At 48.6% G+C, this 20,980-nt stretch overlaps 1 protein-coding gene across 8 annotated transcripts in view; it reads left to right on the forward strand.

Moving 5' to 3' along the window:
* cep170aa (centrosomal protein 170Aa) overlaps positions 1 to 20,980 on the forward strand; it is a 44,449-nt gene that overhangs the window by 18,261 nt on the left and 5,208 nt on the right. For 2 of the 8 annotated variants that reach the window (XM_010888762.5, XM_020046754.3), the window contains exons 6-14: positions 180 to 378; positions 3,428 to 3,565; positions 6,575 to 7,030; positions 11,856 to 12,445; positions 13,628 to 13,747; positions 15,070 to 15,205; positions 15,389 to 16,939; positions 19,322 to 19,577; positions 20,300 to 20,510. In XM_010888762.5, coding sequence (XP_010887064.2) covers positions 180 to 378; positions 3,428 to 3,565; positions 6,575 to 7,030; positions 11,856 to 12,445; positions 13,628 to 13,747; positions 15,070 to 15,205; positions 15,389 to 16,939; positions 19,322 to 19,577; positions 20,300 to 20,510 — 3,657 coding nt within the window. Of the gene's footprint in view, positions 1 to 179; positions 379 to 3,427; positions 3,566 to 5,726; positions 5,869 to 6,574; positions 7,031 to 11,855; positions 12,446 to 13,627; positions 13,748 to 15,069; positions 15,206 to 15,388; positions 16,940 to 17,130; positions 18,662 to 19,321; positions 19,578 to 20,299; positions 20,511 to 20,980 lie in introns of those variants that run through there. The other 6 variants (XM_020046755.3, XM_020046756.3, XM_010888763.5 and 3 more) reach the window with 6 other exon arrangements.

Consider the following 20,980-nt stretch of genomic DNA (forward strand, 5'->3'; position numbering starts at 1 on the left):
GGTGTCAGGGATGTAATTTCATCAACATTTTCAATAGCAATGGTTAGATCATAGTACAACCAAATCTATGGAAGTAGGCTGACGACCTTGTGGCTTGGCCCATGCTGTGTGTCAGCATTAGAATATATTTTTGTCCCTGACAATCTCACTGTCTCCCACCATCTCTGTCCCTCCATTAGCATGAGAAGTTCACCAGTCAGCTCCAGCTGAGTAAAAAACCTTCCGGTGGTGAGCCCACCAAGTCACCTGCCAAGTCTCCTTCTAAGACCCCCAAGTCCCCTAGCTCCAGACCAGCAGAGAACAAGGCAGCAGAGGTGACCACCATGGAGCCATCAGTCAAACCAGCTGAGTCACACAAAGGAGAGGACAAGATGGCAGGTAAGGGCAGGCAGCACATATGATGTCCAATCAGTGGGATTCATTATTATATTTTATAACAAGCTTTTTTAATCAGTATTCTGAATGACTAAGCAAGAATGTCATGATCCTAGCATACTTGCCATGTCCTTCTCAAAACCTGTTTAGATGAAAGGAAGAGATCCCTTCCCTGAGACATCCAGTAGGTTTTGGTTTCAGGTAACGGTAGCACTTGCCTAATTCCTTTCAGGTAACGGTAGAAGTGGTGGACACATCCCTCCAGTTTTCATAGAAGGCAAATCTGTCCCCCTAAATAAGTCATATAATAACAATTTAATTGAAGTTGATATGTGGGCAGTCTAACTTTTGATGCTCGACTTCCTCCTGATCACATATCAAAGCCTGGCCAGCTCAGATCCCAAAATCATTCTACCTGCTCTCTATGGGTAACAAAAACATTTCATCATGAATTAAATTGATGATTTTCCCTTTAACTGCAGTAGTGTATCCAAAGAAAGGGAAAACCCTAATTTATCTGTAAGATTATGAGTAGGTAATTCGTTCTTGGATATTGACCATATTAAATATGAAAATCGATCTAACCAGGTTAAGATTACACAGTGCAACAAGCTGCTAATGTGTTACAGTAGCCAGAATAAGCTCTTGTTAGATAATCAATCAGTCGTTAACTAACCAGTAGTGAGATATTAGATCATTTTTGCTGTGTGATTTGTTCTTTCCCATCATTTCCATCCATTTACACTGTGTATTTTGCATCCAGTAAATGAAAAGCTTCTCTGACTTTACCAATTATAATGAACAGACAGGCATCTGTGGACATTTCTTTGCAAAAATAAAAGTTGCTGGAGACGTTATGCCTGGACTGTTTCACCATTGAAGGGTAGGAGCTCCACATAGGGTTAAGGTAGAGATAAGCACTAAATATTCTCTCAGAACATGATGCATGTTTGAAATGAGCTCCCCCCTCAACGCCTATACATCCAATCACATTATTTATGCCTTGGGCACAGATCTTCCAGGACATGATTCCTTAACATAAAGATCTTCCAGGACATGATTCCAACCTGCCACAGAGGTTTTAACAACCCATTGTCAGCAGGATCTTGTTGAAGCTACCCTAGAAAATTACACAGTATTCTGAGCTACTGTTACGTTTCTACCCAGAGTGTCTTATCTGTTGGTCCAGCCCAGCACACTGCTGCCAAATGAGCACCATTCCAATCAAAGAGCTGTATTTATCGACAGGATCCAGTGTAGTGGCTGCTGCTGGGCCCTGTCTACTCTCCCCCATACACCATCAGTAGTCAGGTCTCTGAGGCGGAGATATTTTCGAGATGTACAGGATATCCGACTGTCAGCGCCAGCGGTATAGACGTAATCTGCAGGAGCCTGAGTGAATGCTCTGAGTAGCTCGTTTTATTACGGGTGGCACAGGATGTGTGTCTGGCTTTTAATATGGGAACCATGGCTTTTAGATTGTGATATGCCCCGTTCCGCTATTCACCGGCACTTGAGGTTGTTATATCAATCATTACTTCAGGCCTCGGCCACAGTTTAAGCTCTCGGGATGAAAACAACAGATGTTCTAACGCTGTCGCATTGAGCGCCAGGCTCGAGCGATGAGACCGCTGTACCCGTATCCCATTTAACCCTGCTTGCCCCCCACTATTCCTTTAATTACAACATCTGCAGAGCGGAGACTTTAGCGGAGGACATGTAATGATAGGGGGAGACACATCCACGCCCGTTTGTCTTCTGGATCATCCGACAGCCATTAAAAAATGAGAGGCGGGGAGCGTTTACATGTGTTTCTCCTACCCTGCCACCTGGTTATTTCAGCCCGCTAATTGTCAGTTTTATGCTAATGTGTTATTCCGCCCTGCCGATTCTGAGTCAGGCAGTCACCGTATGTTCGCCTTCCTCACTGCTGCCCGCCACGATAGGTTCACTGGAGATATTAAGCTGGCGTGCAGAGCTCCTCGCTAGTCTTGCGGCATTCGTAGCCTCCTCACTAATCCTCCAGCGGTAATAGACATTTAAAGGCATTTTGAGTACAGTCATCTCTGAATTCGCACGGCAATTCGTGGAACCTTTGGGTGTTGTTTGAATTCCTGGATTCCATGGTTGTTGTTTAAATGTCAGTGGGATGCTTACACTGCAGCTCTAAGTGATTGCGTTTCCATTGTGCCACTGTGATTTCTGTAAACTGACTTGACACTTCATGATCCAAACCTGGGTTTAAGTATGATCTTAATCATTGTGGTGCATATCTGATGTGCTTCTTTAAGGTTTATTATAACAAAATGAACCTTTTGGCAGTAGGGAGGGGTGAAGGACGTTCGAAATATACCGTCCTGTGAGACCTCCTCCAGAACATCTAACCAATAAACACAATTTCACCGGTCTGTTTTAATTCAGATCCATGTGTTAGTTGTGTTATGTGTTGAGGTCACTGGTGCCAGAGGGCCAGGGTGACCGGGTGTCTATGGGTGTGTCCCTCAGTCTCCTGGTGAGTGGGTTATGTAGGTCAGTTGAGCGGCTAAATCCAAACCAGTGCTTCCATCATCCAGCTGTAAGAATGAATATACGCAGAGCAGCTGCGCTGAGGAAGTATTGCGTGACAACCATTACCGGCCTGTTGTAAATCTCGTCAGTTAACTTTGTTCATTTATCTTGTCTAAAATTCAGTTATGAATGTCATGAATCATTGCTGTCTGAAGAAAACCTTTTTTCTCCAAAACCAACACTTTTCAGGAAATGGGGAGAAAGGAAACATTATTTTCCCATGAACTAAAGTATGATTATGAAACTTCCAAATGAAGGAATGTAGGTAGTCCAGGAGTTACAGCATCTGACCAGTAATCATAAGGTAGCTAGATTACAAGATAATAATCTATTCTGCAGACGTTGAATATTGAGAAGTGTGTCTGCTGTCCATCAATCTTTTTTGGTTTTTTTTTACGAGACAGAGACAATGTATGTTTCACAAGCACAGTGCTCATGTAAGTGCATCTACATTTAGTGAAAAACTCATGTGTTGGTTTTCTAGCGGACAGTGCAGCATTTCACAGAGGAACGCCTCTGTATGGGCAGCCGTCCTGGTGGGGGGATGGCGATGCAGACGATGAGAACTCCTTCAAGCAGGAGGCCAAGACGTCTGGGAAGAAGCACGAGAGCCCTGCAGCAGGTAAGAACCAGCAAACGTCGCCACCGCATCTAGAGGATCATGCCAGTCGTTTCGAACGTTGGCACCGGGAACAGATACCTAGTGGTGATAGTTCTCAGTGCAGCCCGTACTCTGAAATAATCCAATAGCAGTCCCCTCAACTACAGCCTGACGGTGTCGGAAAATGAAGAATATATAGAATATTTCCTGTACTTAACGAAATGGCGGCTTCATGTTAATTCCCAAGGCCCACGTCTGTGCGTTGAGGCTAATGGTCATCCGGACTGGCAGTACAAAGTGCGTATGATCTGTGTGGGTGTTTGTATCGGCCCAGAGGGCTGCGATCCCATCAACTCGTGCTGGGCCGGGGTAACAGGATTATAGATTAGGTCAGGCTTGGAAGCAGCAGGACACCCGGCGGGCGCCTGTGTGGAGTGGGGGGATGGCCCACATAGTGCAAGACCACAGAGCCCTTACAGAATCAGTCTCCGCCGGGCCGTAGTAGCGATGCACGTCCCCGGTGGCCTCTTAGGAAAGCCAAGGCATTGGAACCCATTTAAATCGGCGTTCGGGGAAAGCCGGCGGACCGTCATTTCAACTCAAACATGGGAGTGGTGGCGTCAACCGTGGAGCTCAGTAAGTTGAAGCAATTTCACGGTTTCTTTGTGTGATCATTGACATGGGTTGATAGTGACTAGAGCATATTTATCAGAATCAGAAAGAGTTAATAACATAGGCTACTTTTACATTACAGTTCTCTTTATGGATTAAGCAACACTCCGTTTATGTATGGATATTTATATTCCAATCATTTTTCACGCTCACAAATGTTTTTTTGTTAATTGCAAAATGTTTGTGAAAGCAGGGAGAATGTCGGTATGGCACATATAGGTTGTGTTGATGCTCACGCCATGGGCAGGGGTCTGATCTGTCAGACTGGGTAATTATGAACAGTGTCCCTAAAGAAAGTGTCAGACAGTTGGCCTGCAAGTATTAATAGGATACGGGCCATATCTCTGTCCCTTATGTAAACGTAGTGCACAGGCATCCGAGGCAACTGTACGCTACGTCTCCACGGTGTCATTAAAACAGATCCGGGGTGGAAATCACGGTCATTAAATGTAAACGATACGTCCATTGCACACCGCCTGTAATGACCAGGGCTGCATGGTATTTTAAGCTGTTTGTGGGGTGCTGAAGTCTATAGGATGTAGTTCATGATGTTAGTTTGTTCTATGTGATGATATGTCAGCGGGCACAGACTTCATTTTAACGTCTGGTTTACATTGATATGGTTGTTGTCCACTAACATCGATTCAACGTGAAATCAATGAAAACTTGTCATTGGAAGTTAGTTGGAATTTGGTTTACAGTTTGGTGACGCTGATGATTTTGTGCAGAACCTGGCCGTTTTCCACATTTATTCAACGTCACCACATTTGCTTCCGTTAAAATGATGTGGAAAAAACAAGGATTCAACCCGTTTGTGCCCACTGGGATCTTATTCGAAGTGCACTGAATCTGAAAGTACTGACACTCCCTGCCTCAAGAGCCACTTAAAGTGAAGTCAGTAAGAAGTCAGTGAGGACAGCGCTTTCTGTTCAAAACAAGACACCATATCCATTCTCTCCTTCCCACCCAGCTTCTTTCTCTTGCTCTCTGTCTGGCTTTCTCTCTCTCTCTTTATCTCTCTAAGGGTCATTCATTGTGTGTTTATTTAGTCAGGGAACCTCGAGCATTGAATTGCATTGTCTGAAACCTAAGGCATCTTTAATCAACAAATGTCATTTTGACTGGTGTGGAGCAGAGAGAACACCTTCTTAATTATTCAGCATTATTTTTATTGTGAGTCCAAAAAAGCATATAATCAGCGACCAAAAATAAGCTATATTCACGCTAGAGTTCTCCATATTAAAACCGCCTATTTACGGTCTCCCATTGTGTACTCATGTGAAGAAGCTGCATTCCCCCCCCATTGCCCTAGTAGAGAGGCTTAGTGGAAACAGAAGTTAGCAGTGAAGGGGATGTGAAATTGTTTAAAGAAACGTTCTCATGTGCTGTTGAATATTCTTTGTTGTAGTCCACCCCCCCCCCCCCCACACCTTGTCTATTGTCACTCGGGGCTATTGAATTTCACCATGGCACTGGCTCTCACAGAGAGCTGAAACAGACCGATTTCTACAACACTGGAGCACTCATTTGCACTCTTTTCTGTTGTCAATGTCTTTTAAATGTTATTTTGAAGGAGTCACCACTACAGGCACTTACATATTTTTATCACTTGGCAATAAGGCGATAATGAAACAGGTCTCTTCAGCATTGAGGTACGTGTTGTCACTTTAAAAGGCATTCTGGTCACTTCATTCAGGAGGTTTAAAATCCTACCAGACTTACTTACATACGTATTCTGTTGTTTAATGTGTTTTAAAGTAAACATTTGATGAATTTAATTCTTATGCCAGGACACAGATGCTGTTAATGCTCAGTGTCTCTTGTACTCTTAACGTTAAATGAAGGGCCACCGTGACACTTCCTCTGCGTTTAGTTTTCATAGCAGTCACATGATTCTTAATGAAATCCCCAGAGGAAGCGTTGTTGTATTTATATCAAAATGGGAAGTTTATGACTTTAGTTCTGGTGGGCGTTTTTAGGGAAGCAGGTAGTTTTATGCTTGGTTATGATGAAACCTGATTTATCATCAGGGGTCTAAACATATTTGCAAGTTGTGTCAGTTAGTTTTCCAAATTGACAACACTCAGATCCATCATTTCCATATCCCATAATGCCTTGCCTCTTAACGTGACCAAATTAAATTACACAATGATAATTAGTTTAGTAGCCTAAAGGGGATCTAATCAGGCCCCCGTCAGTTCCTGTCAAAGTGACGGCGTGTTTCTTTGTGCCTGTTTGCCAGGGCCTCCGACACAGATTCAGATTAACAGTGGGACTCAACGGAACAGACACTGCTGTGACCTCTGACCACTAGATACTGATCCCCGGTTTTCTCCTCTCCTCCCTGTGAACCTACAGACGGCAGAGAGCCTAAGAGGAGTGACAGGACTAAGGAGGACGGCCTGGGACCCGAGCCCAGCTACTTTGAGATCCCCACCAAGGAGGCTCAGATGGCCGAGGACAGCATTCACGAGATCCCCACCAAAGACACAGAGGGGACCGCCACGGCCGGCGCTCAGGGCCACGCCTCGCCTCACGCCTTCACCATCGAGTTCGATGACACCTCCCCGGGCAAGGTGACCATCAAAGACCACGTGTCCAAGCCGATTCCGGATCACCGAGCGCGGCCTAAGAAGGTCCCCCAGCCGGGCAGCAAGGACCTCAGCACCCTGCAGGCCGCCATGATGGCGTCCGAGAGCAAGGTGGCCGATTGGCTGGCGCAGAACGACCCCCCGATGGTGCGAAGCGAGTCCACGGAGGATGACAGCAAGAGCATCAAGAGCGATATCCCCGTCCACTTCAAGAGGCTCAAAGGTAAAGGCTCTAGCCTGCCTTCTGTCCTCACACTGTCTCCGCCTCCCTGCCTTCTGTCCTCACACTGTCTCCGCCTCCCTGCCTTCCCGTTGTCCCTCAGTTTCTTCTCCCAGATCTGCAAAATACACTTAACTCCTCCCTTTAACCACACAACATCTGACGCAAGCAACTGTTCTCCATCTGACCTGGCTAGATTCACAACTGTGATTATCCCGGGACCTGTTCTTCATCTTGCCTCACTAACTTCAGTTACGCTGATGTGTGCTGAAAGCTGTAGTTTTTTTTTTTGCAGATCATGTGAAATACATCCTCTTAGTGAAGCTCATCCCTTGCTCCCTAGAATCAGAGCCTAAAATGTTGGTCAAATCTGATTATCTAAAATAAGCATTGTGTTGACCCAGAAACCCCCCCACGGCTCACCCCCGTCCAACTAATACAGCGGCTGGGTCTACTGATGCACAAACGACCATTAACAAGCAACCAGACTTCACTGACCCATACCTGTCACCGACTAAGGCTTGGAGCAGGACGTCTTTGTTATGCCTCCGTTCATTACTTCTGCTCTGCTAAAGCCTAAAACTGGACTCCTGCTCTGAGCTACAGTAGACGTGTAGGGGAGTCCTGGTCTGAACTACAGTAGACATGCAGGGGAGTCCTGGTCTGAACTACAGTAGAGATGTAGGGGAGTCCTGTTCTGAACTACAGCAGACATGCAGGGGAGTCCTGGTCTGAACTACAGTAGACATGTAGGGGAGTCCTGGTCTGAACTACAGTAGACATGTAGGGGAGTCCTGTTCTGAACTACAGTAGACATGCAGGGGAGTCCTGTTCTGAACTACAGTAGACATGCAGGGGAGTCCTGGTCTGAACTACAGTAGACATGTAGGGGAGTCCTGTTCTGAACTACAGTAGACATGCAGGGGAGTCCTGGTCTGAACTACAGTAGACATGTAGGGGAGTCCTGGTCTGAACTACAGTAGACATGCAGGGGAGTCCTGGTCTGAACTACAGTAGACATGTAGGGGAGTCCTGGTCTGAACTACAGTAGACATGCAGGGGAGTCCTGGTCTGAACTACAGTAGACATGCAGGGGAGTCCTGGTCTGAACTACAGTAGACATGCAGGGGAGTCCTGGTCTGAACTACAGTAGACATGTAGGGGAGTCCTGGTCTGAACTACAGCAGACATGCAGGGGAGTCCTGGTCTGAACTACAGTAGACATGTAGGGGAGTCCTGGTCTGAACTACAGTAGACATGCAGGGGAGTCCTGTTCTGAACTACAGTAGACATGTAGGGGAGTCCTGGTCTGAACTACAGTAGACATGTAGGGGAGTCCTGTTCTGAACTACAGTAGACATGCAGGGGAGTCCTGTTCTGAACTACAGTAGACATGCAGGGGAGTCCTGGTCTGAACTACAGTAGACATGTAGGGGAGTCCTGTTCTGAACTACAGTAGACATGTAGGGGAGTCCTGGTCTGAACTACAGTAGACATGCAGGGGAGTCCTGGTCTGAACTACAATAGACATGCAGGGGAGTCCTGGTCTGAACTACAGTAGACATGCAGGGGAGTCCTGGTCTGAACTACAGTAGACATGCAGGGGAGTCCTGGTCTGAACTACAGTAGACATGCAGGGGAGTCCTGGTCTGAACTACAGTAGACATGCAGGGGAGTCCTGGTCTGAACTACAGTAGACATGTAGGGGAGTCCTGGTCTGAACTACAGCAGACATGCAGGGGAGTCCTGGTCTGAACTACAGTAGACATGTAGGGGAGTCCTGGTCTGAACTACAGTAGACATGCAGGGGAGTCCTGTTCTGAACTACAGTAGACATGTAGGGGAGTCCTGGTCTGAACTACAGTAGACATGTAGGGGAGTCCTGTTCTGAACTACAGTAGACATGCAGGGGAGTCCTGTTCTGAACTACAGTAGACATGCAGGGGAGTCCTGGTCTGAACTACAGTAGACATGTAGGGGAGTCCTGTTCTGAACTACAGTAGACATGTAGGGGAGTCCTGGTCTGAACTACAGTAGACATGCAGGGGAGTCCTGGTCTGAACTACAATAGACATGCAGGGGAGTCCTGGTCTGAACTACAGTAGACATGCAGGGGAGTCCTGGTCTGAACTACAGTAGACATGCAGGGGAGTCCTGGTCTGAACTACAGTAGACATGCAGGGGAGTCCTGGTCTGTACTACAGTAGACATGTAGGGGAGTCCTGGTCTGAACTACAGTAGACATGCAGGGAAGTCCTGGTCTGAACTACAGTAGACATGTAGGGGAGAAAGCACATTAACGCCATGGCGTGCGTTACTCCTCTCTCATAAGCTGATCCCGACTTTCATCCTGGGAGGAAGCTTTGCTTGATACTCATCTTAGTGGCTTATCTAGCTGATGTTATACAGCCAAACTCTATGAAGGTTCCCAGTCTAAAAAGAATATAAAATCAAGACGGCCACCCCTGTCTGCTGAACTGTATGTATTGTCATAGAAACCCTGTCTCAGTAGGGCTACCTGCCACTTTGATTCCACTCATTCTACACACTCAGATTTCTGTCTGTACTAAGCCCAGAGTGAGACGGCTTTGTTACTAGTGGTCTGAGATTTCTGCAGCATTCGCTACTTCCTCAGGATTATTCCCCAGCACTTTTAAATCCCCTAGCCGTCTCCCATCTCTGACAGCCCCACTGACTGAGCTTAGCGTGGATGGCACAGTAGGCGATCAGAGCCACAACCCCACCCCATCCTTTCTCCCTGCCTAGAGCAATCGTGACACATCCATCCCATCGTCTCCTTGACGATTAACCCACATAGTGCTTCATCTTTGTTTCGTTTAATTAGAGCCTGGACACTGTCCCTGTCTGCCTCTACTACTGGAGGCCCCCTTGCATTCACGCATCTCTCTCTGTCTCTCTGTTTCTCTTTCCCTCTCTTCCTCTTTGTACCTCTCCTACCTATTAACTGCTGAGTAGGGTAGTTTTGCTGCGGCACACAGTTTGAAAGGACTCTGGAGAGTGTGTGGGCTGAAAGCTAGCTGCTCTTTAGAGTTGGCTAATTAAATGAATGCTAAGTTATGTTGTGTGATAGCTGTGTCTGGGGGGCTGGGCTACTGACAGGGTGGTATAAATGGAGATTTATGAAGCATGTAGCGCGCATGAGAGGCTGAGCAACCGAGTGCCACAGTACATGCTATGTGTGGTCACTGGACAATGCAGTCTTTCCAGTTTTAGGTGTGGCTCTCATACTCAGTTTTTTTGTGTGGGATTATTCTGAAGCTGAACATTCCAGATGCTGTGGTGGGATTCTGGTTGAGTGAAGGTGGGGGGCTGGGTGGAGGTGTGGGGCTGGGTGAAGGGGGGAAGCTGAGTGAAAGGGGGAGGGAGAACGAGCGCTCGGTACTGAGGTTAGGGCACTGCTGCAAGCCACCCTGGGAGCTTCGGAGGCTGCCGCGTACGTAAACCGTGCCTGCGTGTGCGTACGTGTGAGTGGGTGTACACGTGTGTGTTTGTGTGTGTGTGTGCGTAAGGGGTGCTCAGTGCTGTCATCAGCCCCAGGGACAGAGCTGTGTGTGTGGGCGGTCAAGCGTGAGGACGGGAAATCGAGACGAGCCGGAGGCTGCGAGTGGTAATTTCTATGCTCTCAGGTCGGTCTGAGGAGATAATGGATGGAGAGGGGCCCGGTTCCTGCATGGGGTGCATGTGGACCACCTGGAGATACTGGGTAGATTTTATTCTGAGTAAGGGTTTACTGGTGTTTGTCATGTAAATGAACTAACAGGTCGACTAAACTGCGAACAATTGCTTTGTGGGGGGGGGGGGGGTAATTATGTTTCATTACTCGTTTACTGTTCAAGGTTCATTATTACCATGACCATGACTGGCGTTGGGTACAGTCATGGTGGTTTACTGTTCTAACGCATCGTCAGTGTCACCCACCTGGTTTTCCCAGGTCTAAATATGTCTCTGATTAGGGGTTTGCAATGAAAGGGTGGAACTGGCTTTGAGGTCCAGTTTGGTGATTGAGGGCTGTATGTTACATGTAAATTGCTCTAAACTAGTTGTATTCAGTTCCAGTCATGGGGACCCAAAAGTCTTGGTTTTACCTGCTAGTTAATTGCACTCACCTGGTATCTCATATCTGTGTTATTATTTTGTAGGATGTGTCTCTGTGCTGTGTTGATAGTGTTGTACACAGACATGTGTAGCTCTGTTGGTTGAGTTTGTGTCTGTGCTGTATTTTGTAGTAGAGTTAACAGTGTTGTTTGTGTCGGTGCTGTATTTTGTAGTAAACAGTGTTGTTTTTGTGTAGTAGAGTGTTGTTCTTGGTAGATGCATCTGTGTGTTGTGTGTTATAAGGCAGAGTGAAGGAGATGCAGTCTGACTCATGTGTGGCTCCAGACACTCAGAGACAGGCAGCGCTGTGAGGCTCGTAACAGCTCCTTTGTCTGGGTGACTGTATGAAAGCCTCTGTCTCCAGAGTGACCTGGTGATTTCTGCCTCTCAACTCACCCGTGTCAGGTCTGACTGCATGCTATTTCCCGCAACCCCCACCCCTCAGCCCCTTCCTTCTGCTTGGTCCTCCACCCCCCCCCCCCCCCCCTGAGCCCAGGAGGCTGGGCTGTTAGAACAGTGGCTTGGCAACGTCTGGAGTGCTACGGCACGTTGGAATAATCCACCATAGAGGGCTATGGAGGTCTATCCGTCTTTTATTCTTTCTCTCTGTTTCTCTAGGTTGCAATTAGCAGTTGAAAGGTCAGGGGTCATGGGTTGTGTGTGCAGTGTGTGTGTGCAGTGACTCAGGTCTGCACTGTCTTCATCCTCACAGGGAGCAAACACGAGGACGGCACTCAGAGCGACTCCGAGAACGGGATCGGCCTGCGCTTCGGCAACAGGAGGCTGGCTCTGGAGGAGAGGCTGGGAGCGGCTCACGGAGGTCAGGGGGGTCGGGCGGCCCGAACGCCCAGCAACAGGACCGCGTTCATGATCGAGTTCTACGACGACGACAACCCCCGCAAGCGCCGCTCCTACTCCTTCTCCCAGACCGCACCACTGCTCGGGGGCACGTCCGGCGAGGCACTGTGCCCCACGCCCCCTGCGCACCCTAAAGCCTCCCCCGCCGCCACCACAGACTTCGGCAAGGCGCCGTTATCAGCAGCCCTGATAGCCGGTGCCCCCACGGCGGCCCGCGTGCTGATGAAGCAGAGGTCTGAGGAGCAGAGTATAGGGAGGAGCTCCGTCAGTACAGGCCACCAGACCACTGAGCCCAGCCCCAGCGAGGAGGGCCTGAGGACGCCACACTCCCAGGGGGACAGAGACAAGGAGCAGGAGGACGACCAGAGCGATAAAGGCACCTACACCATCGAGCTGGAGAACCGCAACCCTGAGGAGGAGGAGGCCAGGCGCATGATAGACAAGGTGAGGACGAAAATAAGGTTTTCTGAATGGCTTCAACCTGACTCGGTTGGATGTAAGAATTATCTCCATTGAATAAGTCATTGAAAAGTCAAATTCAGTTTCTTCTGTTTTGTGTTTTATGGTGTTTCTTTTTCATGTCTGCCATAAATAACATCAACTGAGGATTCTAGCTTTAGAATTTATAATTATCTGATCATATTGTTTTGATAACGGTTCTCAATTTTACATTGCCTCTTCTAATCAGTCCTAGATCAAATGACCTGCCTCACGCAACAACGGTTTAATTGCCATTGTAAAAAACTAAATGAATATCACATTACGCATTCAGAATTGGATAAGTAAGAGTTCAAATGTTTTCATCAGCCATCCTCGTTTTCTTCCAAATATACCGTTTTATTGACACTAGGGACTATTATTAATATAATAACTTGCTACAAAACGGAGTTAGCCTTTAGATTGTGCTCACAACATACCACACATTTCATTTGGCAGGACACGCTCCATAAAAACAGCTGCCAGAGAGAAACTTGTGCGTTCCAGGTTTGTCCTGCTGATTGACCCTTTATGGTTCATTTTTGTTGAGTAGATCCAATTGGCTCCTGATGGACTTTTGAAGCCCATCGTCCAGCCGTCACTCATGTCATAGTGATCCAGGGAGAAAACAACCAGCGTTTGTTAGAGTCACAGCTGGCTACATTCTTTCTCACGGTGAATAAAAAGCCCTTCTAATATGGCAGTCACAGAAGGAGGGGGAGGATTTACCCCTGGGCGGGTTTCAACAATAAGATTCATGCTAACAAGATCAGTTTAAACTCTTAAACTTGTAGCCCGGAGAAGAAATGTTTCTCATATTAAACGTGGTATTTATGGCACTGAGTAAGTGGGGGGGCATTGGTTGTCTGTTTTATTTACGGCGTAGATTGGGTCGTTTTCTCTGAACTAGAAGTCTGAACACGGTAATTCCTATAATTAGCCGACACAATAATTGGCACACGGCTCCCTGTCTTTTGACACGTGTGTCGTTGCTAGTGGCGTTGCCATGGCACTGGCCTTGTTCCAATGTATTAAGTGTGATCCAACTTTCCCTCACGTTGTTCTAATATTAGCCGGCCTCATCCCTGGGGCCACCTACAGGAAGTGGGGGTGATGATTCAGCTAGCAGTTCATTGCTTTCATTCTCAGGTGTTTGGGGTGGAGCAGAACCAGGATTCGACAGACCAGGGGGGAGAAGGGAAGGAGATTAAGGAGAAGAAGACCACGGAGACGCGACAAACGGCAAAACCAAGCTGCCTTCCCTCCAAGGTGATTATTACAGCCAGGCTTGCGGACCATGATGCTATCTCCTTCACTCTGTGATGTGATGCTTGAGAACTGGAACCCTGACAGACAGCCATTATCATCTTTATAATTATGACGTACTTGGAGGGATTGGATCTCTTTCTCTGTTCCTCAAGTGGCATTTCGGGGACCGGACAGCTTCTGAAGATTGTTCAGTGTCAATTTAACAAAATAACATGAACTATTGTTTTAGTTATCTCAGGGGTGTTTAAAACCAACTTGGAATGAGCGGTTTCCCCATTTTTGATCTATGGCCTCGCCTCTCCTCTTTGGACTATTCATCATTGGAATAATGTCATTCTAAATTTGACCTATTTTATCTTTTTGCACATGGACAAGGGCCTCATGTGCTTGCCCGAGCAGAGGGTAGGGAGACGAGGGTGGGGGAGCACTCTATTTGGTAGGGATGAGCTTTGGGGGTGAGGAAGGGTGAATAGAGATCTTTCTTATTCAGGTTTTATTGTTTTTCATCGTGATGTCTGTTATTTGTTCCTCTGCATGATCATTTATTTATAGAAACAAAGTTAGGAGAGATCTTGTGCTTGTGTGTAACCAATGCTAGCGCTGATTTCCTCATACCACAGCAAAAGAGGACTGTCTAAAGTGGCCCCTTCATTAACTCTAATCTGAGGAGAGTTTTTCAGTAGATTACTGCTGAAATAGAATTAGTCGAGTATTTTTGTGTCTGCCAGGGATTCCCCGACTTGATCACTTGGTTGGCGTCCTGAGAGTCGGTCACTGACCTACTGACTGCTTTTTATTGTTTTCCCTCCAGGCAAGTCCCTCCCAATCACGAGGGGAGGAAGGAGACTGTTTATAGGCCACAACAGTCTACATCTGTTTTATATTGGGATTGTATATTCACTTATTCACCACTGTTTCTTCCTTAGCTCATGATGTTCGGATAGGATACCATGCGAAGGAATACCCTTTGGCGTTGTTCTTTTTTCCTCAGTAGCTCTGAATTGTGATGAAACAAACACAAATAATCAGAAAGCAAACTAATTTCACATTCCAAAGCTTGCAGTAAAACATCAATCAGCGGATATATGTATGCGATGTGTATGATACATTATATTATATCCAACTTGGCACAATTATGCGACCATTCAGAAATAATCTAACGACTCTGGAGTCGCCCCCCATCTTTAGGTTTGATAGGTTAACTGGTTTGATAGGTTAACTGGTTTGATAGGTTAACTGGTTTGATAGGTTAACTGCAGTCTCCTGCCACAGATGCTGTGTATTTAAATAGGGTGAACCTGTTCTCTCTTCTGCCCTGTCAGAGTGTGTCTGAAGACCCGGCAGCATTGGGCAACGGTAGCTGGGTCTCTCAATGGGCCAGTCTAACTTCCAACCACACCAGGACCGACCCAGAGGGTTCCGGTGCTGAGACTCCTGCCTTTCTACATCAGGAGAGAGGTACAATACTGTAGGGCTTCTATACTTACCACCCAAAAAAGGTTCATGGGAATCTGAATCTGTCTTGGGTTTCTTTTCGTGACACAGGGGTACTTAATTACGATGGCTGAGTTGAGCGGGCACAGTATGTATTAAGAGACAGAAATATGAGGCTGCTTTACTATTTGGGTTCATTTCTTTCAGAAGTAGACAGCTTTGAGCCAAGTGTGTCCATCCGAAGTGCCAGCTCAGCTACCTCCAGTCTCACTGAACGTAAACGCAGGACCCTTCCGCAGCTCCCCGTCGAGGACCCCCGGGCCAAGCCGGAGAAGACGCTGTCCGGCTCGGGCATGCACCGCGAGGTCGGGGAGAAACAGGACACCGAGCCTCAGGAGAAGGAGAGCCAAGCAGAGCATAAAGGAGACGGCGAGTGCCTCGCCTCCAAAGAGGGGGACGCGATGAAGGGTAAACAGAGCCTGGCCAAGTCTTCCTCCAAACCCCCACTAAGACCAGCCAGCAGCAGCGAGAAGAGGTCCGAGGAGAGGAGGCGGCGGGCGGAGGAGCGGATCCAGCACCACGGCAAAGGAGGAGGGGACGCGGGGGAGAAGTCGGGGGGCAAGCCTCTGGTCCGCCAGGGCAGCTTCACCATCGAGAAACCCAGCGGAGTGGTGCCCATCGAGCTGATCCCCCGGATCAAAGGGGGCGCCGGTGGACTGGGCCGCGAGCGCAGCGACTCCGTGGGCAGCATGGACACCGCCACCCTGCTGAAGGACACAGAGGCCGTCATGGCCTTCCTGGAGGCCAAGCTGAGGGACGAGAACAAGCTGGACCGGACGAAGCGGGCCGGCTCCATCTCACCGGAGTCAGACGTGGACACGGCCAGCACCTACAGCCAGGCCGCGGGGGAGGGAGAGAAGAAGGCCGCCCTCCAGAAACGCCGCTCCCTCAGCAGCCTGCACAAGGAGAAGAGCAACCTGAGCTCCGCTTCGAAGGCCGCCGCCAGCACCAATGCCCGCGAGCGCCTGGAGAGGAAGACCAAGACCCGAACCGATCCCGGCCGGCCGGACGCCCGTCATGCCGTCCAGCCCGCCTCCGCGCGGGGGCGCCGGCCCTCACAGGACCTCACGGACGACGACCAGACCTCGTCCTTCCCCATCTCAGACATCCTCTCCTCCGACCAGGAGAGTCTGCACAGCCGCTCGTACGGCCGCAGCCACACCTCCGCGGATGACCTCTTACATTCCAAATTGGAGGTCAGGTCCAGCGGCAAGGCCGGCTCCACCAGGTCCAGTAAGACCCTGCAGGCTGCCACGGCCTCCTCCCTGGGGAAACAGGCCGTTCTGCCCACGCCGCGGCCCACCAGAGCCTCCCTGCTCCGCCGGGCCCGGCTGGGGGACACGTCTGACACGGACATGCCCGACGCCGACAGGATGTCGGTGGCCTCCGAGGTTTCCACCACCAGTTCCACGTCCAAGCCTCCGTCGGGTCGTAAAGGGCCATCGCGGCTCGACATGCTGGCCCAGCCCAGGAGGACACGGCTGGGCTCCATCTCGGCCCGTAGCGACTCGGAGTGTACCGTGGGCCGGGTCGGCGCCTCCTCCCCTCGCCTGTCTGCGGAGACGGCCCTCCGTCTGGGCCTCCGCTCCTCCACCCCGACCGACAGCAAGCTGGCTCCTCGCATGAGGGCCAACAGCGTGTCCAAGCTCACCGAGGCCAAGTCCAGAATCAGCCCCTCCGTCCAAAGCACTCCCTCAGGTATGGTCATGCTCTACAACTCCCAGTCTTCCATCCTTTACTGTCGGCTTTTCCCCAGACTTTTATGTCCAGAAATCCCTGTCCGTCTCCTCCCTGCATGGGCGTAGTGTAAAGGTGTCTCCGTCAATGTTGGATCTTTTCCATGTGTGTTGTGATCGCTGTAAATCCTTCACATTGTCTGTCCTGTCCAGAGAGCCTTCCTCCTGATCCTGAGCCTGTAGATGAGGAGCTCATGGGTACAGTACCGTGTCTCTGTGTGGTCCTGTGTGTTCCTGTGATTCGGCTGTTAATATACAGGACATTTTGGGACCTTAAGTCCCAACTAAAGATAGGAAACCTTATCTTGAGCATGTGTAGGCCATTGATAAATGCTTATCTTTAGCATGTGTAGGCCATTGATAAATGCTTATCTTTAGCATGTGTAGGCCATTGATAAATGCTTATCTTTAGCATGTGTAGGCCATTGATAAATGCTTATCTTTAGCATGTGTAGGCCATTGATAAATGCTTATCTTGACGGCTGATGAAACACCAAACTCTCAATGACTGTGGTATAGGTTCTAGATTATGGGTTGGATTGGGTTTGCCCTTTCAATGACTCATTCAATATATGGGTTTAGGTATTAGGGGTTAGGAGATAGGGGTGGTGAAGTTTATTGCGGTTAAGATTGGGTTAGGGTTATAGGATAAGGAAAGAATAGGAAAGAATTGTTTTGCTGGTCCCCTCAAGGATAGTAACACAAATGTGTGTGTGTTTGTGCTGTGATGTAATTTGTCTGTGTTTAGTGTGTCCTCCCTCCCCTTATACTGCCACTTCAACGCTGAGCCTGATGACCTGCTCTACATAAGACCTTAATGGAACTGTTTAAACCAGTTAGACTTAGAGATAGCCTAACTGACTACATACACAGGTTTCAAATTGGAAAGGAGTGACATTGTTATTGGTTTTGGACAAAAGCTGACCAATCTTATATTTAATCTTAATTGTCAGAAAGATAAGCACTAAAGAGCCTGAGGATTAAGCCAAGTATTACTGAGCCAGTCCAACCTCATTGCTGATGCAAGACATGAGCAATGTTTAGCTGGGCTCTGTTGTTTTAGGGCCTGTACTCCACCTAGTGGAAATGACATTGTTGTAGCTGTTACTTGCGGTGTTGTTAAGTAAAATGGTACTACAGTGACTGACACAACCTCTAAATGTCTAAGTTACATTATTTAAATAATAATGTAAGTAAAGCACCCTTAACCTGTAGCAAGGTTGATGATGTGAATCATGTTAAGCCAATCACATGACTTATTACATTGTCTGTGTCCTGCATTGTCACTAGATGTTGTAGAAACTGATGTGACTGAGCCACAGCACAGCCTTGAGTGGGCACAGATTGTGTGTCACAGAATGAGTGGGCACAGATTCCAACTATGCGTCTTTAACGCGTTCCTTAGAATAAGCACCCATGATACTCACCAGCCATGACCTCACCTTACTGTAATTCATGAACAGTTCAGTCGTATATCAGGCTTCTCAAGAGGACTTCCAGTTATTTTATTCATCAAGATAGCTAGGTGGGACAACCATAATCCACCCAGCAACTAGACTTTACCCAGAGCTAGAAGAAAGTGGAGAAGAGGGGGGAAATATCTGATAGAAATCGAGCAAAATTCACAGGAAACCATGGGCAAGGGTGGTCAGTGGCCTGGGGTGGTCCAGTGGCCTAAGGTGGGGTGGTTTAGTGGCCTGGGGTGGTCCAGTGTCCTGGGGTGGGGGTGGTCCAATGCCCTGGGGTGGTCCAGTGTCCTGGGGTGGGGGTGGTCCAATGCCCTGGGGTGGTCCAGTGTCCTGGGGTGGGGGTGGTCCAATGCCCTGGGGTGGTCCAGTGGCCTGGGGTGGGGGTGGTCCAATGCCCTGGGGTGGTCCAGTGGCCTGGGGTGGGGTGGTCTAGTGGGCTGGGCTTCTGCGTGCTGTCCGCGTGTCACTGTGGTGTTGGTTTCCATCCGGCCCACTGCTCTTGCAGCCTTTTACTTTCTGTAACACTTTCCTGTCAAATGAAGCTAAAGAAAAGCCTAAAAAGGAAACAACTAAAACAAAAATGAAATTCCAAAGGAAACTGCCCAAGCAAAATACACAAGCCAGGAAGATGCATGACAAGACCAGGCTGCTATGTCAACATAATAGGGACTAGCTTGACAGAAAGTGAAGGAAGTAGCTTTACCAGTTGTGTTAAAACAACACACATTATCATAAGCCAGCCTTTAGGCTGCCTCGTCTCCCATTCATCAGAATCAGGAATCTGCTTGGCTTGCTTTTACGATAGAACGCCTAAGACCAGATGATAAAAACACATGTAATATCTCCTGGTAGTAACTACGTCCTCCTGGCCTCAGCCTCAAACAGGTGGAGACGACTGCCCCCGGAGTATGGATCGACCTCCGAGGAGGAGTTCAGCTCTAACAGGAACTCCCCCAAACACGGACGACCCCTGCGCTCCAACCCAGTCCTCCGGGGCTCCAGGCTGGGGGGCTCCACCTCCAGCTTGAACTCGATTCAGGTGGGCCCCGGAGGCGTGGTCCTCAAGCACCGTATGAGGGAGCAGGAGGAGTACATCAAGGACTGGACCGCTCACAGCGAGGAGATCGCCAGGTACTCATCTTATCCAATGCGCACATACACACATAACAAATATACAAATATGTCCTGTACACCAGAACCGTTCTGCCTTCACTCCTTCACATCACACATGTTTTGAATCCACCAGTAAGCTGAGTTAAGTCTCCCTCACGGGGTCTACTGGAATAAGATAGAAAGAGAAGCTCAGTACATAGGTTTGTGTTTTGTCTATTCAAAACCATCAGTCTGTTAGTCCACTACAACAGAGCTGTTTCTGAAAGCTGTAGTAAATGGTTTCAGACTTAGTATGACGATCATGAGATCTCAGATACAAAGCTCATGTGTTCTTTTTCATGGGCGGGCTAGTTTCTGATCAGTCACTGTCTCTCCCCTCTGGCCTTTGGCCTCTCCCCTCTGCCCTTTGCTCTCTGCGCTCTCCCTTTCATCGCCCTGCATATCAACTGGTTAACGTGATAACAGGGACACCAGCCTTCCGCTGAACTGCATGAAAGTGGAAGGGTTGCAAACGTCCACGTCTGTAATGGTCTTACCGCCATCTAGTGGCCAGCATAGTGTCTGCAGTCCAATTAATGCTATACTGAGCTGTATTATGCACAGTTCAGTAACCTGACATGCACTCCTTAACATTTAAGGACCTGTCCTAGTTTACACCATTGTCACATCTGTTTGTGTGTAGTGATTCACAGACATGCCATTCGCCATCCTGTTTCAGCAGCCCGTCTGATGTGTCATAGGTTATTCCCCTGTGTGCGTAGGATCAGCCAAGACCTGGCGAAGGACCTGGCCATCCTCGCCCGGGAGATCCACGATGTGGCGGGAGAGATCGACTCGGTCAGCTCCTCTGGCACAGCCCCAAGCACCACGGTCAGCACCGCCGCCACCACGCCCGGCTCCGCCATCGACACCCGCGAAGAGGTAGGCGGCACGCCGGAGGTCACGCGGAAGGTGCTTGACTTTTACTTCGTCGTCGTTTTACTGTCACAGGCTTTGCTTCAGCATGGCTTTGCTCTGGCCTCACACGGCTATAGGACGTCCAGACTGGCATTTGACACTGTGCATTCCTCTTCCCTCTGTCGCTGTTTGAGTGTACTGGCTTTATACATATCTGATATGACTCAAGGTCGTGTTTCCATTTTCTTCAAGGGCTTTTCGGTGGCTATTCCTTCGCTTCTCTTTTCCGATTTCTTTAATTCCACATTCATAATTATCATGTATCTTACTACGGCTGTAGTGTGGCCGCACGTTCACATACAGAGACACCGGTCACGCGGTGGTCACACGCGGCTGTCTTCGCGGTAGTCACACGCGGCTGTCTTCGCGGTAGTCACACGCGGCTGTCTTCGCGGTAGTCACACGCGGCTCTCACACTGCAGCCTTGTATAACCAACCCTTTTTGCTTGGTCTCCTCTGCCTCT

Source organism: Esox lucius, chromosome 5 (assembly GCF_011004845.1).
Source record: "Esox lucius isolate fEsoLuc1 chromosome 5, fEsoLuc1.pri, whole genome shotgun sequence".
Classification (NCBI taxonomy): Eukaryota; Metazoa; Chordata; class Actinopteri; order Esociformes; family Esocidae; genus Esox; species Esox lucius.